This window comes from Thalassophryne amazonica, chromosome 14 (assembly GCF_902500255.1).
Source record: "Thalassophryne amazonica chromosome 14, fThaAma1.1, whole genome shotgun sequence".
NCBI classification, from domain to species: domain Eukaryota; kingdom Metazoa; phylum Chordata; class Actinopteri; order Batrachoidiformes; family Batrachoididae; genus Thalassophryne; species Thalassophryne amazonica.
In genome coordinates this window covers 26,114,749-26,134,641 of record NC_047116.1, presented here as the reverse complement: position 1 = coordinate 26,134,641, position 19,893 = coordinate 26,114,749, and the positions used below count along the sequence as shown (strand labels likewise).

General features: G+C 41.0%; 1 protein-coding gene across 1 annotated transcript in view; it reads right to left on the bottom strand.

Moving 5' to 3' along the window:
* Window positions 1-19,413, bottom strand: part of hs6st3b (heparan sulfate 6-O-sulfotransferase 3b) — a 280,965-nt gene extending 261,552 nt beyond the window's left edge. Inside the window, exon 1 of the mRNA XM_034186433.1 lies at window positions 18,671-19,413. Within this exon, the coding sequence (XP_034042324.1) occupies window positions 18,671-19,218 (548 nt within the window). The 5' untranslated portion in view covers window positions 19,219-19,413. The remainder of the gene's footprint in view (window positions 1-18,670) is intronic.
* Window positions 19,414-19,893: the final 480 nt, after the last annotated feature.

Genomic DNA, 19,893 nt, shown 5'->3' with positions numbered 1-19,893 from the left:
AGGATAGCCGTTCCCAGCCGTGACATTCTGGACATCTCCAGCAGTGACGTTCTGGACATCCCCAGCCAAGACGTCCAGATCCACAGCTCCCCACAGCTGCTCCTTTCGGCGGCCACACCTCCTGTCATTTCAGCGCACACACCAACGTGTCACTGTGTCTGTTTGCACACATTTTCTAAGTGTCATGCGAGTGGTGTTAGATGTGTGTGCGTGTCACCTGGAATTTGGCCGACACCTGCTGCGAGAGGGTTCGATGGGCTCGCACAGTGCACACTGTCTTTCAGCCACACGTGTGCGCAAATAGTTGTAGCAACAGGTGTACGAGGCATTCGAAGCAGCTATGATTTTACACGTTTTGCATATGACTACTGCTTCATGCGCACTTTATGCGCAAATCGACCAAATTCGCACTATGTGTGAAGGGGCCCTAAGGAAAACTCCCTCTGATGAGTTGAGGAAGAAACCTCAAGCAGACCAGAATCAAACGGGTGACTCTCTGCTTGGACCATGCTACAGACACAATTGACAAAACAATTTACAAAATTAATATACAGGAAATTTTGCCGGTGCACAGGACGGGAGGGCTGCAGAAGTAGACACCACACTCATCTCCGGATGGAGCTGCATCTCAAACAGATAAAAAAAAAAAAAAACAGAATCAGGCATCAGAAAGACAAGAAATACAGTATAATTTGTCAGCATTAAGCAACAAGAAAAACAGAAGAAATACTAAGGTGATCGCTGGCCACTAGCCCTAAGCTTCACTAAAATACCCAGAATTTAGATAAAGTTGAGGCTGAGGCCCGAAAGCATAGCAACATACTATGCCAGTATGCTAACCATATATATGAAAGGGAAAATAAGTGCGTCTTAAGTCAGGACTTGAAAGTCTCTACAGAATGTGACTGTTTTATTGATGCAGGGAGATCATTCCACAGAACAGGGGCACGGTAAGAGAAAGCTCTGTGACCCGCAGACTTTTTATTCACCCTAGGGACACAAAGTACAAAGTATTCCTGCACCCTGAGAATGCAGAGCCCGGGCCGGCACATAGGGTTTAATTGGGTCAGCTAAGTAGGGAGGCGCTAGTCTGTGAACAATTTTGCAATGAATATAATATCAGTTTAAAAGAGAAATAGGCCATAATACAAGTCAATTCTACCTCTACCCATCCATCCATCCATCCATCCATCCATCCATCCATCCATCTCTACAAAGGTTTTAACACATTTTCGATGCACTTGTGTACACATGCAGGTTGACCCGCACTACAACATATAACTACCCATTTGTGCATCAACACAACATACATTTCCACTCTCACTTTTCAGGGCATGTCAGCCACCTGCGAAAACACAACTTTGATTTCTAGCCGAGCTGTGAATAATTGAAGTGACGCAGAACAAGCCAAAATAAATGAGAAGCTCAGGTAGAATCAGCGCTTACTTGTCTATCTCACCCTCCGGCAGTTATCTTACACACAACACTGGCGCCGTGGTTTCGAAGAGCATGCCGCGAGACACTCTGACACATCTGTATTGAACACGCACGACTGGCAATGTGCGAGAATAATGTCATCTTGTCAGAGTGACCTTTTATTGTTTTAAATGTCTCTGGTATGTGATGAGGCTTCATGCGGCTTTTCTGCTCTTAATAAGAAGTCTGAAAGATAACGCCTGAAAGAATAGTCATCACAAATCTAATTTTTATAAGAGCAATTTTCACAGGGAGTCCAGGCTTTGAACGTGGTTTGAAACAAAAATGTAGACTGTTGACGCACATCATCTATCTATAAAGCAAGAAACGTCTCTGTGTGTGTCTATGTGGGTCACATATCTCTCTGACTTTGTCAGATTGACCTCAGCTTTCGGATATGTGCATCCTTTATTTTTAAAATTTGTGGGATCAATTTTCAAAACCTTTATTTTGACTGTAAACTTTTATTTTGATTATCACTGTAACATTTGTAATTCCAATATGGCGTAGCTCGTTGATGTTACTGGTAGCAAAGTTAAACAACATCAGATAGGTCATGTTGCTCACACCATTGCACAGTAAAACATTTAATGCCAGCATCCCAGCACATACTTTTACTGTGAAAGGCTTGCTGTCAATGTTCCTTATGACTGAGTTTAACTTGACAACACAGAGGAGACATTAGCTAAAATCCATTTTTGCTAACACAAACAAATTTTCCCACTATTTGTACAACGTTTCATTAAGTACATAAGCTGAATAAAACCATATATTTGCTGTTAGTTCAAGTTTAAATAAACTGTGTTCAGGAGGTGGGACACTGATTTACTGTTTCAAATATTCTAAATGTTCTGTTTAATTTTGTCTGAGTCTCTTCCAATAACCTGATTAATAGGAATTGTTTTATTTTCAAATAATTGATAATAAAACAGATTTTTTTAAAACAATATGAAATACTATATTCAAATAATATAACATAAATACACCTCTTTCTACATCCCACTTTCAAACACAACCTCATACAACCATCCATGAGAAATCTACTTAAGCTACCAATTTTCCATAGGAATACAAACTTCCTACGGGCACTGCACTAGTTAAGATGATTTTTCAAACCCATGCCAGAGTCAGCCATTGTGTCACTGCTGATGGGTGATGATCAGAATGAAGGTCCAGTATTTTCCGTTTTCTTGAACTGGCGTCAGCCATTAATGTGTCCAAAGCAAAGGAGATGGTGATGGAATTTAGGAAGAATCAGTCATCCATCTCTGCGGTGGTGATCGATGACTACACTGTAGAGGTGGTACAGTACTATGAATACTTGGGCACCCTCATTAGCTCACTTGTGAAGCCCAAGTGGGTGCCGTCTTTCAGAAGACCCATCAGCAGATGGACTTCCTGTATCAGCACCGTAGAATTAATGTCGACAGTGTTCTTATGAAGATGTTTTAGTCGTGTTTTATTGAGTCTGTATGACTCCTGAAGAACTGAAACAAGCTTCAGAGTATATGATTAATGTATGCAGCAAAATTGTGGGCAGTCCCTTAACTTAAGTGACCGGACAAGTTTATCTGATGTCAGGTCTTTGAAGATGGCGAGGAAAATTCTGGCAGATTCAAGTCATCCACTGTTCAGAGAGTTTCAACTGCTTCCTTCGGCTGGAGATGCAGAACGCCAAGATGAACAAAAAGCGTTAGGAACTTATTTACCCTAGTTGCAATAGACCTTTGAATTAATTGTTACTTATGATGTGTTTTAACTGTATGTGTTCTTAATTATGAGTTTTAATGTAAGTTGTATTTGCTTTTTAAGTTTTTTTTTAATGGATGTGAGTATTTAAACTGTTGGCTGCACAGTTTGTCCTTCAGGGATGTAATAAAGCCTTCAATTGAACTGAACTGAATTGAATTGATACAAAAACACATTACAATTGCTCATCACGCTCTCCAACTTCAACAGAAAAATAAAAACTTACTAAACGATTGTCTGTATCAGAAAGCGATGCTCAGATAAGGGTGTAACAATTCATTGGTACAACTCATGGTTTCAGGTCACAGTATGGTTCAAATCACAGTGCAGTCGCCTCTGGATTATAGAACAAAACACTTCATCAGATAGAATAAAATCACTTGACATGTTCAACAGTTTCCACAACCTGATGTTTCTGCTTGTTATCTGGCGAAGAAGTAATAGCAGGGTATTATTTCCACTGGCATGTGTCTGGACAAGATAACTCAAGAAATTCTGGACAGATTTCCTTCACACTTGGTGGGAATATTACTTGGATAGGTAACTAGAAGTGATTAGATTTTGGAGTAATTTGGTGAAAGGTCAAAGGTAAATGAAAACATGGTCCAAAAAACACTTTTTTTATAACTCAACCACCAAAACACCTAGATGGATGAGCTGAAACATTTAGTGATCAGAAAAATATTTGTGATTAATTGGTATGAATGGTTTCACAATAATATCAGACAGAGGTCATATGATGAAGTCATGCATAGTCAAAAACACCATTACAGACATTCATTCATCTACTACCGACAAGTCCAATTAAGGGTCGCGGGGGGCTGGAGCCAATCCCAGCAGTCATAGAACGTGAGGCGGGGTACACCCAGGACAGGATGACAGTCTGTCGCAGGGCCACAAACAGACAAACAAACACAGACACACCCACACACACACCTACGGACAATTTAGAGATTCCAATCCACCTAACCCGCATATCTTTGGATGTGGGAGGAAACCGGAGCACACAGAAAGGCCACGGGAATTGAACCCAGGACCTTCTCGCTGTGAGGCAACAGTGCTAACCACTAAGCCACCGTGCTGCCACCATTACAGACATATTTATATTTAAAAAGTTTCTGTTTCAGCAGAATGTAACACCATTGCCTAAATATTACTTTTTAAATTACTTTAGAAAGAATTAAACTAGGCATTCTAAATATTTCGATTGTTTAGTAAATAAAATGTGTGAAGTTGGAGAAAACTGAATTTGAAAATTTATAGCCATGGCATATGTTAATTTATGTTCACAACACAGTGTACCATGTGTGTATTATTACAAACTGAATGAAAATATAGCATATGATGTATACATGTATTATTTTACTGAATAATTGTCCCTGTAAATACTCCATATACACCTTTGAAATTTTGGGTTCTGGTAGATACAGGTGAGGTCCAGTGAACTACCTATTTTAGGCCAAGTTGGACTGTTTGTATTATTTTTATTTTTTGTTCTGCACATTGTGCATGTTAAATCATGCACAATGCACAATGCAATCATTACTCAAAATATCTATCTAAATATCGGTCTATCCAAGTTTCAAAATGTCAAAGCTGAATATGCATCTATTTTTACCCGAGGCCCTCAAATATGGCCATTAGGTATTATGAAGGCTTTCCGTCGATCCGTCTGTCTGTTTGTCTGTGGTCAGCATAACTTGGGACAAGTTCAAAAATGACTAACCTTGTACTTAATTTTAAGTTATGATCTCACAGACGCTAGCATTTTGATGTCACTTCCTGGTGTCACTAGCTGCTAATGTTGCTTCGTTTTGGCTAGAAATAACACCTTTCTCATATATTATGTAAAAGCTAGTGAGAAATAAACATTTCTAAAACTGAAAACGCTGTTTTTATAACCTGGTAACACCTCTGGAATGATTTACAAAACGTTTATTAGCACACATTTGCATGGTGATGTCACTTCCTGGTTTCGCTAGCTGCTAACTTCGCTTTGTTTTTGGCTAGAAATATGTAAAAGCTTATGTAAAAACTAGCGAGAAATAAACACTTTTATAACTGAAAACGCTGTTTTTGGAACCTAATAACACCTCTGAACTGATTTACAAGAGAATTTGCAGCACGTTAACGCCTGCTACCTCAAAGCTAACTTCATATGGAGTTACATTTGTCTTAATACCTGCAAATGTACAGAAGGTGATCTACAAATATTCCTTGATTTTCACAACTTCCACTCATGTCAAAAGCTCATATATGCACACACGCAAGGCCTCCTGCAGACACCGTTAAAATGTAAATATTGTTTTTGATTTATTGATAGATAGAGGGGCTTTACTGAACATGTATAAATTGTACGTAAGACAATAGGATCTTAATAATTAATTAAACAACTGCAAATTACAAAGAAGGCAATGCTTAGCATTTTTAGCATTGTGTTATATTTATAGTTATTGATGGAAAATTTTGAAACCCACTGACTCACTGAGTGGCTCTGTTATGCAGATGCTTGCACTGCTAATTGCAGAGACTAAACAGTCCAATATATGTAGAATACCCACTAGACTCTATTTCCTGTGCAATGGAAATTATGCTCGTTTGTTTGTTTTGCTTGTTCAAATGTTAGCAGGATTGCTTAAAAAATAAAACAAATCAATTTACTTCAAGTTATGTCAAGTTACTTCAGTAGTGGCAGATGCCTTGGACAAATATACTGCTGGATTAGCAAATGAAGTCATCTTTACGGGACAATGAGTGACATAATATGCATGCAACAATCTGCAATAATTCTGAAATGAATGAAAATGAGCCCTTTTATTCAGTTTCTTGTTTGTTGCGCTGTTCTCAACAAAGCAACTTAAGACAAGTGAATGTTTCCCACAAACAGTCCGGCCTGCTCCATTTCTCCGCTGACTGACGACACATTGCGGAGAAGCCGCACCGCAGGGCAAACATACTGATCCAGTCTGACACGCGTGACCTTTGGTGGGCTGTGCAACCTGCCCTGCATGAATGAAAAGGCCATTCAGCACCATGCAGAGCAGCCACCTCCAGATCTGGTCCGGCTGAAGAGAGTCACTCAACCTGACGGTCCCTCAAATGAAACAAGTGATTTATGATTAATATTCAAAACTTCACCCATTGACATAGGAAAGCTTTTTATGTGACCTTAGGGGTGGGTGATCTGCACAAAAGAAATAATCTTATGTGGTATATTCATGAGCAGTGTTGTCACAGTTACTTTGAAAAAGTAATCCAATTACTGATTACACTTTGAAAAAGTAACTTAGTTACTTTACGGATTACTTAATTTTAAAAGTAACTAATATGGTTACTAGTTACTTTGTTATTACTTAATTTTAAAGTAACTAAGATAGTTACTAGTTACTTTATTAGTTACTTTCAGCAGTTGTCGACAACACCTCCCCCCGCCACCTCAACATGAAAATGATAACCCGTTTTTCCAATACTGATTTTATAGTCACCCTTTCTTGACTTCAATGAACATAAATACTTGTTTTATAAAAAATTAAATAAAGACATCTTTCTTGACTTCATATTTAACAACTGACAGCACTGTAACAGTAAACCTTGCAATTTCTAACCAACATTGATTATGAATGTAACTATTATATTCTTTCTAACATTTTTCTAACACTTAAATTCTTTCTAAACATTTTAGTTATTGAAATTATTATTATTATCGTTATTATTATAAGTAGTTGTAGTAATAGTATGGAAAAACAAATGTCTTCAAACGTGGACCTTTAATCTAGGGGTGTTGTGGGGAGCTGCCAACCCCTTAAATATCCAACTTAAATATCACAGCGATTCAATGATAAGGGTCTATTGGTGGCCATTTGGACGCCATTTTGAATCTTAAACCCATGAATGAATTTAGCTTGGGCACAAATGAGTTTGCTGTGACCTGCAATGGTCTTCCCATTGAATCTCTGTGATATTTAAGTTGTTTATATGTTGTTTAAAAGTGTTTTAGTGAAAAACCCTATTTTGGCAGCCATCTTGGACGCCATCTTGGATAACTGGCTTGAGGCCAGTTTTTATTTTTGGGAACATCCTGATTGTGTTTTGGGGTCATCTAAGGAACCTAAAAAAGTTGGTTTGGTTTAGTCCTGGGGGGGGGGGTGCAAAGGTAGTGGTCGTAGCTCCCCTATTAAATGCCCTTGAAACCCAGAGGGTTCATGCCACCAAGGCATTATGTCCACATGAAATATGCCTATAATTAAATGTTGGATCTGCTACATGGATGTTGAGGAGCATCAGCTGCAACACTGTAACCATGTGGCATGTTTTCTTGAACAGATTCCAGCATCCAGGTGCCTCATAGCTGAAGACCCCAACGTATGAACCAGGGCAAAAGGAAGCCCACATAGCATCTGGCGATGACAGATAACTGCCTGGAGATAAGGATGGCCTGCAGGTTTGCTTGGCTGGTCACCACCAGGGACCCATAGCAGTTTCCATCATATTACAGCTACATTCAATCATAGTAGTTTGAATCAAAAACAGAAAGTGATGTGTCACAATAAAATGATGTTTTTAACTGGATTAGCAGCACAGAAGAATTTTCTATATTTTGTCCCTCAGCATTCCGTAGTGCTCAGAGGTTAAATGTGTCATTACGTAGAGTGAAGCTTTTCTTAATGCAGTTGAACAAATGTAGAGCATGTTTCAGCTTTTTTTGTTTTTTTTTGGTCTGTGTACTGTAACAAAGGTAATCCTGCACTCGGAAATGTGATTGTTGCCTGTAAAAAGTATGTGATGGATTGTCTGTGCTCAAGTCTGAATATATTGAAAACTACACATAATTTGCTGTTTTATTACATCAGTTTTTTTGTTGAATGTTGCTCAAACACTGGTCACACCCATACATCAGTGCTTTTTCTTTTCTGACTGTTGAATCATTGGAATTCAGTTCCACAGTTTAACTAAAGCCCTATTTGAACAGGGTTAGTTTTGCATGGGGAGGAGGAATCATTTAATTTTACTTCATAACGTCTGTAATATTTATGATTTATTTGCATGGGTTAAGAGATCTTTGTTGGGCGTGGTCCATTCATTCAAATACCATACCATAAATGCACTGCAGTCATTCCTTAAAAAAAAGAAAATTACCAGGCTTCTGCACTTTTTCTTTTTTCATTTCCGTGTTCTCTGCTCTGTGACAGAACAGATCTGTCTTGACAGACAGTCTATTGTCTTCTTAAGTCGTCTGTCAGGTACTTCTTTTTTTGACTGTTTGCACTCTGTGCAGAGGTGAACTCTCCATGTGCCAAAGCAGAACAGATGGTACAAAGACCTCTTGTAAGATATGACGTAAACGTGTCGCATCCTACTGACTTTTGTATTTAACCTGTAACTTTATTTTTTAATCTGCATGCTGGGATGGAATGGGATGGTACTACTCTGGGTCCCACTGTACTGCAAGGTGTATTTGAAGATAAGATTTAACCTACATGCTACAGAAGTTGCAGTTAGGATGTAGATGTGAGGCGCTGACATGCACATGATCACAATTTCAACGACTGTAGCCATAATATGTCGGCATTAATTAAAACAGAAATTCTACAAAAATAAAACTCAAGTATAAAACTCTGCTGCTGCATACCTGCCAACATTTGAATTTACCAATGTGGGACATCCACAAGTGGCTGTGAGCACCAAGGGTGTCCACACAAATGCAGGACTAATGGTCACACATTCATGCAGAGCATGGGACACGGGGGTAAATACACTCAAAAAATGGCTCATTGGATGAACTCAATTCAATTATGTGCAGGATTTCCATCTAACAAATATATGTAGCCCCAACTAAAAAAAAAAAAAAACACACATCCATGCAAGATAATGTAATTTAATTTAGTTGGGACAACATATATTCATTAGATGGAATCCAATCCAATGAGTCAGTTTTGTTTGAGTGTATCACTCAAGCAAATGACTCATTGGATGAACTCAATTCAATTATGAGCAGGATTTCCATTTAATAAATATATGTATCACTCAAACAAAACTGACTCATTGTGTTGTGTGGGCTGCCCAAAGAGGAGGTACTGCTGGCCCACCACCAGATGGTGCCCTGCCACACTGGCACTTCTTGGCCCTTAGAGGGCGCACGGGCTGGTTGACGTCTCCAGGTGTGCACGGTTAGGCTGTCAGCTGTTTACGTGTATCATCATCATCATCACATTCCATAAAAGCCTGGGAGAGACACCATAACTCTGCCGAGTTATCAGCTTACCATACAGGTAAACCGACTCAGCTGTTTTGTGCCGTACGTACATTCATTGTTACTGAAGTCTTTGCAGCTGTGACTTATACTTGCAGCTTGTAGCCGAGTTTGTGGAAGTTGGAGGAGTTGGCGTCTCCACTCCTCACTTCTGACTTACTGAGTATAACCATTGACACTGCACGTTCTCCAGTTTTCCTCTGCACTTCGGGAGTATCTGGATTTATTCCTTCAGGAGGATTTCTGTGAGTTGCTGACTGTTTGCTGGGTGTACACACATCCACCTTAACCTGTTTTTGCTCCTGCCAGCAGTACCGGGTCTGACAGCCACGAGCAGTGGCCACCTGGGGAATCAGGACTTGGCGGCTCATTTATATAATTTGTATCACTCAAACAATTGACTCATTGGATGAACTCAATTCAATTATGAGCAGGATTTCCATTTAATAAATATATGTAGCCCCAACTAAAAAAAAACACACATCCATGCAAGATAATGTAATTTAAATTAGTTGGGACAACATATATTCATTAGATGGAATCCAATTCAATGAGTCAGTTTTGTTTGAGTGTATCACTCAAACAACTGACTCATTGGATGAACTCAATTCAATTATGAGCAGGATTTCCATCTAATAAATATATGCAGTCACAAATAATTAAATTAAATTATCTTGCATGGATGTGCTTTATTTGAGTTGGGGCTACATATATGATATTTATTAGATGAAAATCCTGTTCATAATTGAATTGAGTTCATCCAATGCATCAGTTTTTTGAGCGTACCGGGACTGCTGCTGCCAGGTTTACTGTCTTTAAGCACCTCCATACTTGAGATAAACCACAACAAACTCATTTTCCATGGGAGTTCATAGGATGGAATGTTTACTTACACATGTATGCACCCAGGATTAGTGTAACCTGATGTAATTCCTATGGACTGTTTTATAACAGGTAAAAGTCATAATATTCATCCTACCGTCAGCTGCTGAGCAATTCAGATTGCTCCAGTTTGCTCCTCAAAATCCAGAATAATCCACAGCAGAAGAATTTTGCAATTGTATGCTTAGTTGGGCTCTGTGCCATGGAGTGGCGCAGAGAGGAGGAGGAGCCGGAGAGAGCCATATGTGTGGCTCCACGCGGCTCTCGTCTTGCTCGTTTTCCTAAAAATTAGGCACAGCAGCAGTAGCAGGTGGAACACCTGCAGGAGTGCGCTTGATGAGCACTGGAACGAGACTTTTCAGATGTGTTAAGTCACAATAAGAATGTCAGGAATGTGCCAAGAATGACGCAAATATGACATTCATAACGCGTCCTGCCTATGTGTAAACACAGCATAAAGTCACTGAGACTCTGGTAGTAATTACATTACTCTACCTCTTAGGTGTCAAAATCCAACCCCTCATCCATGCAGTGACACCTGGGTAATGAATCAAGCAGGGGATTGCCTGTTTGGGCGCAATATGATGAGGACCTTGTGTGCCCAGTGGCTTCTACGGTAGCCATGAAGGCCCAACAGGACCCTTAACACAAGACAGCTAACGGCGCTCTGGTGAAACAAGAAATCCCCAATGGTGGATAGCCATTGAATTTCTCCACGTCCAACATCCCGTCAGGGAATTGATCCAGAGGCGATCTTCCTTGCCACTGAGGGATTGCCACGACTCCACCTGTCAATGTGAAGCTAATCCCATCAGAACACGACTTTAGTAAAAACGTTCTCAGGCGTTGCTTGTTGTGTGACTGAATCTTTCTTTCACATTTAAAGTCTTTGCTGCATAGTTTTGAGTTGAGGTGGTTTTATTACAAAGCACATTCAGGAAAATGCTTCCACAGCGGGAGCTTAAAACATTTCATCTTACAGTCTGAAGCAAGAAAAATAGACAGAACTGTGAAGCGCTGTTGTCATCTGATTCTTGTTATCTATGCCTTATTTGTACCTTGAACATTTTTTGTCTTACATAATACAAAGAAAAACCCTGAACATTATGAAACTTTTATAATAATAATAATAATAAATCATAATTTCATTGTTGGATATGGGTCTTTGGGTAATGGTGAAAGTACACTACACACACTGAGTTGGGTAACGGTGAAAGTACGAGGTCTGTCAATAAAGTTACGGTCCTTTTTATTTTTTTCAAAAACTATATGGATTTCATTCATATGTTTTTACGTCAGACATGCTTGAACCCTCGTGCGCATGCGTGAGTTTTTCCACGCCTGTCGGTGACGTCATTCGCCTGTGAGCACTCCTTGTGGGAGGAGTCGTCCAGCCCCTCGTCGGAATTCCTTTGTCTGAGAAGTTGCTGAGAGACTGGCGCGTTGTTTGATCAAAATTTTTTCTAAACCTGTGAGACACATCGAAGTGGACACGGTTCGAAAAATTAAGCTGGTTTTCAGTGAAAATTTTAACGGCTGATGAGAGATTTTGAGGTGATTCTGTCGCTTTAAGGACTTTTCACGGTGCGAGACGTCGCGCTGCGCTCTCAGGCGTCGTCGTCAGCCTGTTCAAGCTGAAAACCTCCACATTTCAGGCTCTATTGATCCAGGACGTCGTGAGAGAACAGAGAAGTTTCAGAAGAAGTCGGTTTCAGCATTTTATCCGGATATTCCACTGTTCAAGGAGATTTTTTTAATGAAAGACGTGCGGACGGGTCCGCGCGTCGGGACGCAGCCGCCGCGACGCTCCGCCACAGGAAAAACACCTCTGTTGAAAGCCTTAAGGACAAGTTGGAACATGTCCTGCCTGTTAAACAATTTCTCATATACTCACTCCACTGAAAGCCATCAAAAGCCGCCTGGATTTTACAAATGGTTATCAACACGGAGGTGTTTTTCCTGTGCCGCCGCACCGCGTCGGCTGCGTCCCGACGCGCGGATCCGTCCGCACGTCTTTCATTAAAAAAATCTCCTTTAACAGTGTAATATCCGGATAAAATGCTGAAACCGACTTCTTCTGAAACTTCTCTGTTCTCTCACGACGTCCTGGATCAATAGAGCCTGAAATGTGCAGGTTTTCAGCTTGAAACAGGCTGATGACGCCGCCTGAGAGCGCTGCGCGACGTCTCGCACTGTGAAAAGTCCTTAAAGCGACAGAATCACCTCAAAATCTCTCATCAGCTGTTAAAATTTTCACTGAAAACCAGCTTAATTTTTCGAACCGTGTCCACTTCGATGTGTCTCACAGGTTTAGAAAAAATTCTGATCAAACAACGCGCCAGTCTCTCAGCAACTTCTCAGACAAAGGAATTCCGACGAGGGGCTGGACGACTCCTCCCACAAGGAGTGCTCACAGGCGAATGACGTCACCGACAGGCGTGGAAAAACTCACGCATGCGCACGAGGGTTCAAGCATGTCTGACGTAAAAACATATGAATGAAATCCATATAGTTTTTGAAAAAAATAAAAAGGACCGTAACTTTATTGACAGCCCTCGTACACTACACACACTGAGTATTGTTCTACTTTTATGTGGGGGTTTTTGTCCTTGCATCACTTAAGACATTGTAATTAAGGCATCGCCGGTAGACAAAATCATTATCAATATAAAATTTGCATGATATATTAGCCGTCTCACTAAGTAAATGTCCTGTGTGTGTTAGTGGCTGCGTGCTCAAACATAATGTGTCTGCATAACATCCTGAGTTGAGTCAGTGGCAGAATACTTCTCAGGACACAATAAATGCGAGAACCTGCTAAAGAACAAGCAACGAGAAGACTGTAAGTGCAGAATAGGTGCTGCAGCTGCGAAATGAAAAGCTGTCGCATCCAATGAGCACTTTCCCGGGTAGAAGAAACACTTGGCACTGCAGAAATAAATCACGGGCTCAAGTTCTTGCTCTTGAGTGCATGATTGTATTTTTCAAAAACAGAAGGAGAAAATGCTACACTGGAAATGCTGCGGCTGGAAAAAACCTAGAATCTGCTACACTTTGGTTTGTGCTTTTCCCATGCAATCTGACATGTAGACACATGTAACAGTTTTAATCTGTCATTTGAATCATCAGACTTAACTGTCATGCAACTTTAAATACCAATTACTCCAGAAAACATACAGAATTGCTCACGCAGTGACGAGTTCATTACACTGCTCCCCTTCAGTAATTGTACCATGTTCATTATAGCCGACATTAGTATGAGCAATTGCAAATAGTGATTTGCTTGAAAGTTTAATGGGAAAATAGAGCTAATGCATTTTAAATTCACCACCACAATTTTACTTTAAAGACGTGCATCCACCAACTCACTGAATGCAATCCTCCAAAAAATGACATCGCCAAAAGTACTGAGTTGAATATAGCCTAGCTTTGCACATTATAGTGGACAAGGATGAAAGCCAGCGAGCATAATCAGCCACTACTGCAAACCATTGCCATTATCCTAATGAATTCAAAGGGCACATACTCTTATTAAAACACTCGGACAATTTTGAGTAAGTGCGTTCAGTCCTTTAGTTGAGTGACAATGAAATCGCTTCAGGGAACTGCATCATTTGAACAGCCGACTGAAAACACTTATGATTCCTGCTGTGAAATAAGAACTCTGCAACTGAGCCTAATAGTAGCCGAAGAAAGTAAGCGCACTCATGCAGTCAGAGCCGGCCTGTCGCACAGGCGCTATAGACAAATGCTAGGGGGAACAATGACCGACAAGGGGTTCCTCTTTTTTTTTTTTTGATTAATATTTTTTACTAACACTAATTTGATACATTTACTGGAGCATTTAATTGAAAACAATGCAAAATAACCTTACAAGTACATAGTTCCTTAGAATAAAGAGATTTTCAAAAATGTGATCTAAAATCATAGACTATCATAGTCGTCCACGCTAGGTGGTGAAAATAAGCTTTTAAGTACTTTTAGTTCATAGCCATTCCTGTTAGACAAACAAGAAGTGAAAGTCAGTGTGTATCTGTGTCTCGATTCAGGGGCCGCATCCTTCAAAGGGCGAATTCATCAACCACATGCATCATAGTGGCACAACTAGGCGGTCTCATTTCAAAGGATTCTTGGAATGCGGCCAACAAATGGTGCCATGTTTCCAATGATAACGAAGGATACAACAGGTGTATTCTTCATGACCCAAACAATCCAAAGAGTCATTGCACAATTTTTTTTTCCAAAACAAAACGGCTGGTAAATTCATCCATTCATTCATATTCTACACCCGCTTACTCCAGTTAAGGGTTGCAGGGGGCTGGAGCCTATCCCAGCAGTCATAGGGCATGTCCCACCTTGGAGAGGATGCCAGACAGGGCCACATATAGACAAACACATTCACCAGTTGGTAAATTAAAAAAAACAAAAGGATAATTTCAGGATACACACGTACAATTATACATAAGTAATGTTTCTAAGGGCCCCTTCACACATAGTGCAAATTTGGTCGAATTGCACATTAAGTGCGCATGAAGCAGGAACTGTATGCAAACCGTGTAATTTCGTAGCTGCTTCCAAGGCCTTGTACACCAGTTGCTATAACTATTTGTGCACACCAGTGGCTGAAAGACAGACTGTGCGCCGTGCGAGCCCATCAATCCCTCTCGTGGCAGGTGTCGGCCAAATTCCAGGTGACACGCACGAACATCTAACACCGCTCGCATGGCACTTAGACAATGTGTGACCATTTGCACTCTTGGCACAACAAAAGTCTGCAGATAATCAGAAATTTGTCTAAGTGCCCCACGAGTGTGGCTTTGGTGTGTGCGCTGAACTGACAGGAGGTGTGGCAATGACAGAAGCGGCCATGGAGATCTGTCATTCTGGACATCCCAGCTGGACAGTACTGTGTTTGGACGGACACGGACTAAAAACTGACCAATGTGACGCGCGTGTGTCTGTTTGCTGTCATCAAGTGGACAAAAATAAAAACATATATCACTGTGGCGACAGGCTGTAACAAGCAGGCACGCACATGGACAGGCTGCACCTAGGTTGGAATGGACCCTCAAATCATAACACACAGCAGGCGATCTGACTGTCATGTCACCCACGTGAGCTCTGTTCCACATGACGCGGTGTCCTCCGGCGTGCCGTCCACAAGACACGCATGTCGGCAAGACATGCGCGGGCCAGCAGGACATGCGCCAGCAGATGTGGACATGAATGAGATGAGCGAACTGCTTCTCATTTGTGTGATTTCATGACTGTACGTCAGTGACATTGGGTCATCTACAGAGGAAAAGACTGATTACATTTGTATTACCCGCTTGATGAGAGGGATTTAATACAATGTGATGTTTTTATATGGTGCATCGTTTTTATTTTTTAAATACGTCCATGTGGTTCTTGATATAAGGCAGTGTTCAGCACCTTTAACGGGACAGTAGCGCACTTGTTAAGGTTTATGGCTGCAATCAGAGCTTTTGGAAGGTGCGGGTTCGAATCCCGTGGGTGACATGTATTTTTTTTTTTTGTGGTTACAACCACATCGCACAGCTGCTGGGGAAAAGCTGCTGTGTTTCCGCGTGCACAGAACCGCTGCAGCATGTATTTGTTTTATTTTTTTTTCTTCACACCAGCTGCACGATGTCAAACCACATCGTGCAACTGGTGGCACTGTGTTCCTGCGTGCATGAACCATCGCACCAGTATCGTGCTGCACGTCGAACCACGCCGATACACATTGTAATACAGCGAGTACGTCAAACATTTTTGGGAATGCACAATATTTTTGACGTATGCCAACGTATCACTCATACCTCCTGCATACACAGGCCGTAAGTTGTAGGTAAGTTATGCGATTGTTGACACACGTTTCTTGTAAGTTACTGATTAATCAAAATATGTCCATTGATTGGCTGAACAACTGAAAGCTGCAGTCCTCATGCGAAGAGTTAAGACTGTTTCAAATATTAAAACCATTCACACACAGAGTAAATATAAAGTCTTAATCTTATCTGTTCGTTTCAGATTCATCACAGCCTTATGAAAACCTAACCATATAAATCATCCTGACTTTGGAAAACAACATCTGAAAATACTTTAATTCCTTGTCATGGCTGAATACATGTAATGTTTTAAAAGAAGTCCCTCTGTATTTTGTGCATTCTGAACTAGAAAACGCTGACGCTTTGTGCCACAATGTTTACCACAGACATCAGTCGATTCTCCAGCATTGTGCATGTAATAAAAATAAATCCCACGAGCCACCAAGACAAAAATAAAATTAAAAAAATGTTAAATTACTCTCTTTAGCCTCTGTGTGGAGGCTAGGGGCCGTCAATGGCGTACACATGCTTGATGACTTGCACATCAATATTTACGTGTTCCACTTGCCAAACAAAAGGGCTCTGCCAGCATTGGAAAGGCAACCCAAGCCAGACTTAACCATTCCAACCCGTACTATACCATGCAGTACCGACTCAAACCACTTGGTGGAAATGGGGCTTTGAGTATACGTTGACTGAATCATCAAGATGTGACAGCTGCATAACTTATTTGACATATCCAGCATATATGACAAATTCTTCATACGTTGGCATACGCTGGCTAAATCGTCAAGGTGTGACAGAGCCCTAAATATTAGCTTCTTTATTTCCTGATTATTGCTGCGTTCAGAACCCTCAGAAGCTTGGAGATTCAGACCTCTAGCTCGGGGCAAAATTCCTTGAACTCTATGTCAGGCAATTTGACAATTTCACTTAGCCCAAAAGATGACGTTAGCCTAGCTCGACTGTAGTATAGGGTTCATAGTTGATGACTCAAATTACTGAGGTAACCTCATGAATGCACTTTTTCCAGAAGTATGTTTTTTTATGTCTGGTTTTTCCAATTGTCCGAGGGTTCTGGACATACCACATGCCACATCTTGAAGGACTTTATTTATTTATTTATTTATTTAAATATGCAGAAAATGGTGTGAATTTGCACTTGCTTTTATGTGGTAGTTTTTTTTTTGCCAAATTCTGTATAAAAAGTTCACCATGTCAATTTTCTGTAACAACAGGGACAACTATGCTGTCTTTTTCACTTTGCAAAATTAACCCAAATCTTTCTGCAGTGAGAGATTACATATTTATTTCATTATATCACAAAAGTTAATCCAAGAAGCTGGCATGTTGTGTTCAGGAAATATAATATGCTTTGAAAAAATGTACAACTTTGAATAAAAAAAACACTCTTTACCTAAATATGTTAGCGTTTTACCATCACTGTTCATCCTGAGAATGTCTAAACATGATGCCAACTTGTCCTGAAGTTTTAAAGTTTTCTCTCGGTTGCTTTACAGCAACCGAGTCCTTTGTTTGACAGTAATAAGCCTTTTACTTTGTCGTCTCTCATGCAGCCAGAAATAAGGATTAAAATCTACACTGCTCAATTTTAAGGTTGGGGGGGGGGGGGGGGGGGGGGGATTTTGAGGGTTTTTTTTTACAGTTCATTGGAAACTCTACTGGTCGAGTCTACGATTCTGCCAGTAGAATCTCCGATCGGAGACTCTACAAGTACAGTTTCCAATCGGAAATTCTACTCGTAGAGTTTCCGATCAGAAATATATAGATATAGATATAGATATATGCATGTACATAAAGTGTATATATCTATATCTATATATCTATAGATATATAGATATATATATACACTTTATGTACATGCATTCAATTTTATAAAAATAATCGATCAATTTTACAAAAATACCATACAAAATTATGAAATACATTCAATCAATCACTCCTGCATCACCAAACACCATTGTCCTCATGAGTATGGCTGCCAAAAGTGAACATGACCTTTCAACAAAAAAGCAACAGTTACTCGTAACTTTCTAAGTATTATAAAAGTACAATTTCTAATCCAGGGTGTGAAATCACAGTTCAAGCTTCAAACCAAGAGTGGGGTGTGTGGAGGTGCCACTGACATCCTGTTGCCCCCCCCCACACACACACACCCCTGGGCAGCAATTAATTATCTTTTTTTGAAACTAGTAATTACATTAAATTATATTCATTTGTATATCGTATATTTGTAGATAAATGTATCCTTCATATCCCGTTAATACCCATCAGAGGACAGTTGGGGGTGGTGGGGGTGCTATTCAAATTCACATACAGACATAATTAAAGGTCATTAAAGAGGCACACACACACACACACACACACACACACACACACACACACACACACACACACACACACACACACACACACACACACACACACACACACACACACACACAGGGGCTCACACCGGTACCTTCTATTCCTTTGGGCTTCTTTCTTATCCATAATGACCGGTACGCAGTTCGTGAGCTCGGTCCAGTCCGCGTGCAGCCCGCAGCTCCAGCCGGTGGAGAAGCGGGAGAAGAGCCAGGACTCCTCTTTCCCGGGTCGGTGACACGTGCATTTCTTCTGTCCCGGCTTACAGTCGCACGGCTGCTCCAGGCGGATATTCCTCACCAGGTGCCTCCCGAAAGTGGTTCCTCCGGTCTTCTGGATGTGCAGAAACACGATCACGTCGTCCCCTTTGATGTTGAACTCCACGTGTCTGTCCAGGTCTCGCTCGGTGAAGTTGAATTTTGAGGGCAGCCTGGGAGGACTCTCTTCCTCCAGGTCCTGATCGCGGTAAAAATCATCAATGTCCTGATAGGGAGTCGAAAGTAGACTTACCCCCCGGAATTTCTCCCCAGTTTTAAAGTGGCACGAATTGCTGCCGGTTGGACAAATGTACTGGTATCCTATCATAACAAAAAGGACAGCTAGAATAGGAACCAAGACGAGTTTACTGGATCTATCATCCATCATATCAGGATATAGTGTTTTCACTCCATCACTGTGAATAATCAGTTTTTCTTTTCAGGAATTATATCCATCCACGAATCCGATCACCACATGTTGATAAAGGTCCAAAATAAAACATAATGTCGACACAGACACCCGGGATTTCTGCAGAACTTCACGTCGTGTGGAGATCCAAATCAAGAGTCATGGCGTTTCTTTAAGTTCTGGAGCCGGTGTCACACAGCCGCATCCGCGCCGACGTCTGCCATCATCCGGATCCAAGTTCAAAGGAGGCGCTCAGACCAGACTTTTTACTTTGAGTGTCTCCGGCGGTGTGCTGGTTTGTTCGGCAGGCTGCAGCGATGTGCTCCTCGGACTGTTGGGATGGATCCTCTGGCAGCATCCTGCAGCATCCTATGTGACGGACTGCGCTGGTGCCGCATCCCAGCCGACAAAATGCCTTTTATGCTTTCGTGGTGGTTGGGCAGGGAAAGCTCGACATCCCATAATCGTGTTTTACACCAGGAGTGCACACACACACACACACACACACACACACACACACACACACACACACACACACACACACACACACACACACACACACACGTGTAACCACCGATGAGACACAATGGAGCTTTGAACACATGCATATTACATCCTCTGTAACTTTTTGAGCCTCGTCTGTGCGACTTTTGA